The sequence below is a fragment of the Diabrotica undecimpunctata genome, chromosome 8 (assembly GCF_040954645.1).
Source record: "Diabrotica undecimpunctata isolate CICGRU chromosome 8, icDiaUnde3, whole genome shotgun sequence".
Lineage (NCBI taxonomy): Eukaryota > Metazoa > Arthropoda > Insecta > Coleoptera > Chrysomelidae > Diabrotica > Diabrotica undecimpunctata.
This window is the reverse complement of record NC_092810.1, coordinates 51,788,796-51,800,204: the sequence shown is the minus strand read 5'-3', so window position 1 is coordinate 51,800,204 and position 11,409 is coordinate 51,788,796. Positions and strand designations below refer to the sequence as shown.

Sequence of the window (11,409 nt, the reverse complement as noted above, 5' to 3'; positions counted from 1 at the left end):
GCGCTAGCTGTAGATCGTTCTCTCTGATCCACCTACTAATACGACGTAAGACTGTGTTAGCCGCATTATCCATGTCCATTTTCTGACTCGCCTTCGCAACCAGTGCGAGATCGTCGGCATAAGCTACAAGAGTGCATCCCCTTGGCATCTGTAGCCTAAACACCCCGTCGTACAGAACATTCCACAGGATGGTACCTAGTACTGAACCCTGCGAAAAGCTTTTTCTCTTATGAACCTGTCAATTACGTTGAGCAAGTACTCACTAACGCCCAATTCTCTCAGCCTGGACATGATTTTCTCCCATAATGCCGTGTTAAAGGCATTTTTGACTTCAAGCAAGATGAGAGCCACCCATCTCTTTGTATCCTGTGCGACTAAAGAGGTTACTTCTGTGTCCGCATCTATGGTGGATCTTTTGGCCCTAAACCTTTTTTGAAGAAAACGTTGTTTCCTTCTCTACTAACAAAATTTTTTAACATTTCTCTCCACTAATCTAGCATTACGTTATATTTTACAGGGTTCCTCTAATCGTCTAATCTGTTTCCTAAAAGGGAAGGTACTAAATCCTTTTTCAAAATTCTTATATTCTTGCTGGCGTATTCTAATTCTGCCATGAAATCTTTCACAATCATCGATAGTAAAATGTACATAACACATTCTTACAGTGATCACATTGAATTTGTCAGATCGGTGACAGAAATGTAGGTACCCATTTCTTAACAATTATCTTTGGGAAAACGAAAAAAATCTAATTCTCTTCCGTTTGCGCTATATCTTATCATGTTAGTCATAGTATCATGGTTCCACGGATCGAATAAGTTAGCTAGTGAATCTAAATTTTTGCCGAAATATTAATTTTTGACGCGTAGCGACTAGTTAATTCTACATAAAAGTGCTAGTAAACATTTTTCTTCAAAATTATCTCCGCTACATTTATTATTTGAAACATTTTTTCTACGGCGTACAGATCCTTGATAAATCGATTTTTTCGATTTTCCCCCTTCGAGGGGGATTTTAGGGGGAACCCAGGGTATGAGTGGCAAACTTGTGTGCATGTTTTGTGGGGTCCCAAAATTAATATTCTCAGCAAAATTCAGCTTGTTCGTCTCGTTTTTAGAGATCAAATCTATGACAAGCGGACTATAAGTAGGGAATAAAAATAAAAACATAAGAAAATTAGATTTATAATTAAAAATTTATAAAGTAACAAAGTAATAGAAAACTAAGTATAATGCAATTCATAGCAGTCTTTCTAGAAAAATGTCTGTATTTTTAAAATACTTTCAAATATGATCTACGTAATCAATTGTCTGGGTGATTCAAATGTTTTCTTCACTTTCTCTCGTTGTTGTTAATATTGATTCAAAGGTTCTTTATTAGAAAAAATCTTTATATAATTCCATATTAATGTGATTTAATACTTTTAATTCGATTAGGTAAGATCACCTAGTTTTGAGAATTCTTTGTTTTTAGTTTCAGAGTCTTTGGCTACTGACTTTCGCAACAATCGTTTTTATTAATTTGATCTACTTTATTTTTAAATGCTATAGTTGTATGTAAGTTTTTTTCAAGTTGTTATTATCTATTGTTTCTTTTATGAATTCATTTTGATCTAGTTCTTCATCTGAAATGACACAACAGTCTAGATTGGCGTCTATACCGTTTTTTGCTATTTGATCATTTACTGTATCTTCTGATGATTCATTATCATCTATAACAATAATGTCCCCTAAAATATTTTCTTTATAACTTTTTTCTCCTATATCGATATTGTTGGTAACTTTGTTCATAGTTTCATTAATTTTATCTATCACAATTTCACAATCGGATTGGTCTATCTCAGTTTGGGCTGATGTTTTATTATCAACGTTATTTGAGTTTGTATTTTCAGTAGCCATTTTTTCATTTGTTAGATTCTTTGATACATCTTCGATTAATTCAATATCACGTATTAATAAAGTATTCTGACCCACATCTTTTTGAATTAAGCAGTTTTTTGTTATTCGTTTGTTCATTTCTTTTGTGTGTGCATTATCATGGTTCTCTTTTAAATTCTTGTCAGCAGTACCGCTTATATTCATACTAGTTTTATTTGGCGTTTCATCTACGTTCTTTGTCATTTTTTTAATAACCAGCTCCACATTGCTGTGATTTAGCTCATCTTTTTCCAAATTAGTTTGATTTAATATTTCCTCTAGAGTTTCACCACCGTCTTGATCTACCCCTATACTATTGTGATTATATTTTTTATTGTTTGATATTTCTTTTTCAGATTCAGTATCATTTTCTTTTGTGATACAGTCAGATTGAATGTTTATTTTATCTATAGTTGATTTTTTCTTTATGACCTCGTAACAGGTTTGCTTTACTTCCAAACTAACACGTTCTATCATTTTATCACTAATGATAGTCGAGTTTTTATTTTCAGTACATTTTTTTATGAATATGTCCGTATTTTTCGATTCTTTTGTATAATATTTTGCGATAAATTTAATTTGTTTAGTTTTACTTGACGTCTCTCCCACACTTTCGCCAGTAATATCTAGTTTTGTAGTATTCTTAATTTTATTTTCTTTAGTATTTTCTTCACTATTTAATACTTCTGTAACTTCAGCATCATCTTCAATTACTACGATATCTTCTTCGATATCTGAGTTTTTGGAGTAACTTTTCTCATCTTCGCAATTTTTAGTTTGGTCTAAATGATCGGGTGTTGTGACACATGTGCCTTTTGTGATATGTTGCGAGTCAACCGATGTTTTATTAGCCTTAGCGTCAGTCGTTGTTTCAGGTATTTTATAAAATATTGGTACAGATCGAGCATAGATGTCTTCTACTAAGATTTCATCTTCTGTTGATACTGCAGTATCGTCGTAAGTTATAATATCTGGCGTGACTTCAATGGTAATAGAATCGAGTTCCTCGGAAGGTGTGTTGGTAAAATTAATATCACAACAAGTTAAATCGTTCCAGTGATGCAACTTTTTCTTTTCTGCGATTTCAAAATTTCTTTTGTAGGATATTTTGAAACATGAACCGTAATTCACACAAATGGGTATTTGATGAAAATTCAACATTAACTTTAAGAATTTCAATTGGATTGAAGAATTTGCATGGTTAAATGTTATCGACGAGTCAGTCGGGATGTTAGTTTGAGTTGATTCACAAACTTTTTTATTCAATTTGTTACATTGACTTAACAAATTCTGAAGAAGTTCTGTGTCTGAATCTGTATCAGTTTTAAGCCCTTCAATCAATTTATCTGTTATTATAATCTCCGTAAACAAAGAATCGTCACTATCCACTTCGCATTCTTCTTCATCTGCATCTGAAAGAATTTCAATAATATCTGAAGTTACTTTAGTTTGTCCAGTGTTGGGAATTCTTGATTTTGGCCTATTAGCATCTTCTTTGGGAATAAGATTAAAAGCTGCAAAAGCTTTTCGGAATTTGTTTCGTATTTTTACATTGCATTCTATTTTTTGCAGAGGGATATCGGGTAAGGCGACCATAGATTTCATGATTTTCTGTATATTACAATCGTTCTTAACATGAGTGTCTTTTAAAACAATAGTTTTAAATTTTTTCTTGCAAAACTGACAACGCAGATGTTTAAACTTATGTTTTCTTAAGTTTGAAGCTCCCGAATAAACAGAATTGCAAATATTACAGACATGAAGCTTCTCAGATCTAGCGAAAGATAACTCAGAAATATTATCACTAAATGTTGACGGAACAGGACTAGGGGTTAAGTCAATTGGAGTGCCTGCAGTTTCATCAAGTAAAGGCTTCTTAGCACTTTGATGCGAAGAACTACTACTGTCGGATATTTTTCTTTTGCGGTTAGTAGTATACAATACGTCAATATCTTTTGAGTTATTGCAGGTCTCTTCACTTTCTTTGTTTTTTATCGAAAAAACATTTCTAGATACCACGTTTTTTGAAGTTGAAGCTATTATGGAAGTACTTTTCCGAGCAACTTGCTTTTCCTTCGTAAGTATATTTACATCGTTCTGTATATTCAAGTTTCGTTTTTTAAAATAATTTTCCACCTCGTCCATCTTCATAACCACAGTTGGATTTATATTAGAATTAATGCACATTGTAGGTATTCGCATGGTAGGATACTTATTAAAAATTGCGGTAACACTAGAATGAACCATATACGGGTGAGGTTTCTCAACCTTGGTAGCTTTTACTTTTAAAACATCCTCAGTTTTTACTTCGTCTTTGATCTTGAAGATTTTTTCAGTTGTATTTGCTGGTTGGCTTTTTATAAGTTTTGCATATTTTGCCTGAAACAATAATTATTAAAATATGATTAATTACAATATTATAATAAATGATTATTTAAAATATGTATACGGCCCATTTTTTCTGAACACCTATGTATTTGAAATTTTTTTATTCACTACTAATGAGGTATGAGCGATAAAATTATTTGCATACGTAGAAAAACAAAACTCGAAAGGTATACCAGTATACCTATAATTTTAGATGAAGGGGCAAAAGGAAGCATACAATTTGATCAAATGTCAAGATGAGTACAAAGAAAGTAGCAAAAATAGCGTAAGGGAAAGAAAGAGATAGAGGGAGAAGATAAAAAAAAACATGATGTTTTACCCTGGGAGTGACCGAGGAGGGCAAGTATAGCTTTCTTATTTCAATTGATTTTAAATTCAATTCTATTCGATTCAAATGTCCATTCGATTCCATTTCATTCAATTCGATTTAATTTCATTCAATTCGATTCGATTCCATTCAATTCTGTGCCATTCGATTTAATTCGTTTCGATTTCGTTCGATTAAATTCTATCCGATTCCATTCGATTCGATTCAATTAGTTTCATTTCGAATCCACTCGTTTTGATTTCATTCGATTCCATTCGATTCAATTCGATTCAATTCCAATCAGTTCGATTTGAAAAGATTCAATTTGTTTCATTTAGATTCCATTTCATTCGATTCCATTCGATTCGATTCAATTCCATTCAGTTCGATTCGATACGATTCAATTTGTTTCATTTCAAATCTATTCGATTACATTTCATTCAATTCCATTCAATTCTATTAAATTCGATTTTTTCGATTCACTTTGATTGAATTCGATTTTATTCCATTCCATTCAAGTTAATTCGATTTCATTTGATTCGATTGATTCCATCAATTCGATTAAATTTTATTCAATTTCATTCGATTTTTTTTTTCATTTATTTTATTAATTTATTAATTATTTAGGCATAGAACTGCGTTGACTACTCCACGTAATGTGTGGTCGCAATGCGTTTCATTGCATTTCATCGTGTTTGTTTTGTTTTTATTTTTTACACCTCTGTGCGATCCATTTCACCGCTCAATGCATTACATCCGTAGCCCGCGATAAGAAAGCTATGCTTCCAAACATGCACTAAACGTCTGCTGATAAAATTGATTGTTATATATTAAGACACTCAGTTAAAATCAGTCAAAGCATTCTTTAGAACAATTCTCTATAGCCCCTGTCTCTGGCAACTCTACTCCAATTTCGATATATTTTATGGATATTCTATTATGGAACTGTTCATCTTTCTTTGTGGTATTCTTAGTTTCGAGGCATTTTTTTTGTTGGGGACAGTGTCTCTGCACCGTATGTCATTACTGGCACACTAAAAAATTAAAAAAAAACATGGAACGTAATCCACCTATAAGGAAACCTGATTGTTGGGCAGAAACAAATAAAAGAAAGCAGAAATTTTCGCTTCACATCTTGAAACAGTTTTTAAACCTCTCTCAACACAAGAAGATACAGATGACGAAATCATAGCCTTTCTTGATTTAAAAATACCATCGGGTGAACAAATACAACATATGCATTTGTTCAAAAAAGGTCCAGGACACGACTTAATCACTGGAAAAATTATGAAACAACTACCGAGAAAAGGAACACTTATGTTAACCTACCTTACAAACGTCGTCATAAGACTTAAATGTTTTCCAGTACGATGGAATGTAGCGCAAATAATCCTAATCCTAAAACTTGGTAAACCTCAACACGAGAATTGGTCTTACCGACCAATAAGTCTACTGCCTGTTATGTCGAAAATTATGGCAAAATTACTAGCTAAGAGACTAATAAAAATTATTGAGTACACTTTTGAAAATAAGCAATATTGCTCAACTGCATTGATCGATGTGAGTAAAACTTTTAACAAGTTGTGGCATCAGGGACTACTGTATAAACTAAAAAAGGAACTGCACCAGAACATGTATGATACACTATACTCGTACCTAAAAAAAAGATATTTCCAGGTAAAATATGAAGACGAAATAACCGGTCTACATCTCATAAAGGCAGGAGCTCCTCAAGTTTTTAGGTAGTCGTTGGTGTCAAGCTTTGATTGAAATCCCGCCTGCTCCCTGGTTTGGTATAAGTCTGTTTTCATCAAATCTCATTTTTATTATTCTTGTGAAGAGTTTGTACATATGGTTAGCAGGCTAATGGGTCGATCATTTTCTAGTCCTATTTTATCTCAATGGTTCAATTTCTAGTTCAATGTTACAGCCTCATTCCATAATTCCATCTAGATCGTTCTTGTAAAAGAAAATTCTCAAAAAATCCTTGTATTTTGAGGATCAGGGTCTCGACCCCGTTCTTGAGGAATTCTATCACTAGTTCATCATCTCCTGGTGATTTATTGGCTTTCATCTTTGCCATTGCTTGTCTGATTTGGTATGAGTTCAGAAACTTCATTTAATATGGTTTTTTCAGTTGGATTTTTGTATCTTTGTTTCAGTGCCCTGTCTACTATTGTATAATTCTTGATAGAAATATTCCACTGTTCTTAGTAATTCAGTCCTGTAAATTATTATTTGACCTGTTTGGTTTTTAATTTGTTTATTTGACTTTTTCCAGTTTTTAATTTTCTTTAAAGTACCTTTAAACTTTTAGTTACCTCTATGGGTTGTTGGATTTTTTCGTTATTATATATTCTCAAATCTTTTCTAATTGCTCTCTGAACTTCTTGATTTAGCTTCCTTATTTCTTCTTAACTTTTGTCTATATTCGCCTTATATCATTAGGGTTTTGGTTTCACTGCTGAGTTTTTCTTCGTTCTTCCTTTTTGGGCAATGTTTCATTTTGTACAAAAGGGCAAATGTTTCATTTTGCTTTGTCCAAAAGAAACATTGTAAAATACATTATCCTATTCACTTCATGATCATCAGCTGTTTTGCGTCCACTGCTGAACATAGGCCTCTCATATAAATAATTCCATTGTATCCGATCTTGAGTACCCTGAATCCAGTTGTGCTGGATGCGCATGATGTTTATCTGTCCACCTTGTTGAAGGACGTCCTCGATTACGATAGGCATTGTGTATTCACTCATATAGTAATAAATGGTCAAAAAAGTGGTTTTCAGAAGAACTATCTTCTTCTTCTGGCGCATTCCATTACTGGAGTTTTGCGATCACTACATCAAAATGCTCTCTATTCTACCCTTCTTCGGCCCTCTATCTTCTGTGCAATTATTAATCGTAGCGGGTTATATTTGTCATTTCTCATTACGTGGTCTAGACGAGGTCCTTCTTTTCTTAATCGTTGTTATAAGTTCTACAGTATTGTGCGAATTAATGGAATCATTGACATTTTTGAATACTCACAGTTGGCAACACTGTCCACGAATGTACAACTTACCAAGCAGTGAAAACATAACCTTACTTTTCACTGCCTTTTATTTGAGTGTGTTGGTGTTGTTTTGTACTATTTTGTGTTGTTTTCGGTAATTAGTGAGTTTGTTTCGTTTAATTCCATCATGGATATTACGCCTAGGAAGCGTGAAAATATTATCACGTTAAATGAACACACTTCTATGTCACAAGGAGACATCGCAAGAGCGTGTGAAGAGAGTCAGGGGGTAGTAATCAAGATTTTTAAGCGTAAACGAGAAAAAGGATCAATGGATGTGGAAAAGTTAGGAAAATGCCGAAGAAAGAGAAAAACAACACCAGCAGATGAAAGATTTTTACTTCGAAAGAGCAAATTGGACCCAAGAAAAACAAGCCAAGAGCTATAACAAGATATAGCAGTTCAGGTGTAGTGACTTATGACTCAACTGTTCGGAAAAAACTTTTGGAAAATGGTAGAAGGGTAATGCGCCTACAAAAAAACAGCTTCTAACTGAACGAATGGGGAAACAAAGGGCCAAAAAATACTCTAATTATTGGTCTACAGTCCAATTGGAGAAAAGGCCTATTTACAGATGAAACTCACTTTATAGTTCAGGGAGAGCGGCCGAAATTCGAAGTCGGAAGTCTGACAATGAAAACCTTACAGCATCTCATATTGATTAAACCGTAAAACATCCAGTCAAAAAAATGGTTTTGGGATGTTTTTTATACATAGGGGTTGGATCTTTGGTACAAATCCATGTTGGAAAAGCGTTTGGACACAGAAATCCAAAAATGTCAGCCTCAAGGAGGAGCGACTTTTCAACAGAACCCTGCTCCCTGTCACAAGTCAAAACAAATGATGGAATTTTTTAAATATATATATATATATATATATATATATATATATATATATATATATATATATATATATATATATATATATATATATATATATATATATATATATATATATCGGTTTTAAACGTTCTCCTACGTTAAAGACTAAGACAAAAAACTATGAAAATACGGGGTGACTCATTAAGAGGTGGCATGTCGTGGGTAATTTGACTTAAATTGTAGACTAGGTTTAAACATACCAAAAACTTATTTTCTCTAAGCGGTTTAGGTTCATTTTATGATAATGGCCCATATACAATTTTCTAAGGAAACTAAAAATTACCTTAAGACTCTCATCATTTCTTATGGCTTGTTCTCGAAACTGATATGTCTTAATTATAATACTGACACATTTATGGCACATTTTTTGGGACACCTTATCTTCCTTAGTTATCTGTAAAAAAAGGATAGAATTTAATATCAATACACAAAACGTTATGTTAAGTTTTAAATTAGTTTAAGAACGAATGGTTAAAGAGATTCTGAAACTGTTTTCTTGTGACTTGTTTAAATTAAATATTGTATTTCTTTGGAACTAAATCATGATTTGTAATGAGAATTATATTTTATATTTGTGCTTAGGTGTTGTATATAGTTGTACCATTTTGTCCTCTACGCCAACAGCTCCTTTTGTTTAATTATAATGAAGTTTCATTTCAGGTTTATAGGCGCGTCTTTTTGTTCACCAACTTCATTATCAAAATGATCTGTTCACAAATCGTGGGGTGTGTTTGCACCTAACAGTCACTTTTCCAAAAAATTACGTAAACACAATGAGTTTTAAATGCTGTAATGGATGGAATATGTTAGAATTGAATTTAATGCGAATAAAAAATGGACAAAAATAAAAAAAAAATATATTAAAAAAGATAGGTGAGAAAAAGAATACCCCGCACTGGCTTATGAGGGTTAAACTCACCAGGCTTCCGGGTTGAACCGCGTCAAAGAAGACATCAGAGACGATGTCGACAGCTCGGCGTAGTAACAATCGGCGTAGTTTAACCCGGAAGCCTGGTGAGTTTAATATTAATATTTGGAATAGTATTAATCTTAGGTTTAGGTTATATATATATATATATATATATATATATATATATATATATATATATATATATATATATATATATGCAAAAGTTTACATATTTTAGTAAAAACTTGCGATCGCTTCGATGAACTGAAAATCCAAATATATGGCGCAGGAGCACAATTCGTCAAACCTTCCGTGTTTGAATCGGTATCAATAGAGTTTTATGACGTAATTTTAGCATTCCTGCTTCGTCAGACACTCTTCAATACCTTATGGATAAAAAGGAGAATATCTTTGATTCAAAACTGGGAAAAATGGTTCAATACGTCTACAACCGAACTATTCCAAATAGCTGACAGCAAAGTTAGGTTACCTATGTTAATCGACAACATCCGGAATAGATAGACATCGTAAGAAGAAGAAGAGGACAATGTCCCACTTATACGTGATACTATGGTGCAGCCCTGTAAGATTTAATCACAAAATAATCTTTACATACATTTACATTATTACAATTAGAATGACGTTATTCCACAAGTAATAAAAAAAGGATGAGCAGCACATGCGCATTGTTACATTTTTTACGTTCGATTTCTTGAAAATTAAAAAGTGTTTTGTCTTTGTTATATACAATATTCAATTGTAACTAATTTAATATAATGATACATTATAAATATAAACGTAAATCTGATACAATAAAAAAAATAATGAACGTTCCTTGTATATTAAAAACTTCCATGATAAAACATTCTGAAACATATAAAGGTTTACTTAAATAGTAAAAAAATAATATGTCTGAATGTATTAAATGTCGGTATTAAAAACATACAATAAATTCTGGTAATACTTTTAGAAAGTATAAAAAGAGATCATGGTAAACCCTACCGTAACTGACGTAATTGCTGCAACAATTTCTGATAATGGTTTCGGTACATCAAATTGATCAAAAACTGACACTAACTGAAAATTAGAAATACACAGTCTACATGTCTCTTCAATAGCCTGAAAAATCAACTTGTATTCCATTTGTACTTTTTCCATAGTTTTTAGAATAATTATAAAAAAGGGATTAATATTAAAAGTAAACACTATTTTAAAACACACTGCTCTAGATTGACGATTTGACGTGAGACGTATCTTCTGGCACTATTGCCAGTTGTTAAAATAAATTCAAAAACTGCGCAGAATCCCACGTTGCCTCCTCCTTATGAGTTCGAGTGTTCGAGTCTGATATCGATATCAATTCTCGTTCGTCGTTTTCGACTACATGAATAAGCGCTTTCTTAATCTTCTTTAGTTATAAACGATTATTTATTACGATCGAATCTAAATCCGAGACTTCCCCATCTTCGTTTACAATATCTGATGAATTGATATTTTTCTTTTATAAAATATTTATTTCCAGCAAGTGTGTATTGTGAGTTGTATAATATAATTTTATATATACGTACGGTCAAATATTCTGCAACGTTGCCGGCGTGTGCAGAATATCTGGGATCGTACAAAAAAGTAAAAAGAATAGAAAACTGTGCATTGGTAGGTTTCAACCCTTCGACGAGTTGATTGGGGGTGAGTGCCTTCCGCATAGCAACAGTATTTCTTGTTATGGGTCGGACCACGCTGTTACATGTTAAGTAAATTAGTTAGGCAAAAAGCTTACTTAGTTATTTTTGTACATAAATTTCGTTTGGTATTTTTTGGGTATATCTAGCGTTTTAAGTGAAATAAAAATATATTTTTATAGCTTGATTTTGATAAAACCAAATTTATTAGAACAGGATTTTCAGTATAGAAAGCAAGCAAAAAAACAACAGATGAACAACGTAGAAAATAAAA

The 11,409-nt window shown here is 32.5% G+C and overlaps 1 protein-coding gene across 3 annotated transcripts in view; it reads right to left on the bottom strand.

The window, feature by feature from the left end:
* Window positions 1–1,168: 1,168 nt before the first annotated feature.
* LOC140447537 (uncharacterized) overlaps window positions 1,169–11,409 on the bottom strand; it is a 58,007-nt gene continuing 47,766 nt past the window's right edge. For 2 of the 3 annotated variants that reach the window (XM_072540242.1, XM_072540240.1), the window contains exons 2-3: window positions 8,830–8,940; window positions 1,169–4,295 (exon numbers count right to left, since the gene is read on the bottom strand). In XM_072540242.1, coding sequence (XP_072396343.1) covers window positions 1,545–4,295; window positions 8,830–8,910 — 2,832 coding nt within the window. In that variant the 5' untranslated portion in view covers window positions 8,911–8,940 and the 3' untranslated portion in view covers window positions 1,169–1,544. Of the gene's footprint in view, window positions 4,296–8,829; window positions 8,941–10,458; window positions 10,719–11,409 lie in introns of those variants that run through there. The other variant, XM_072540239.1, reaches the window with a different exon arrangement.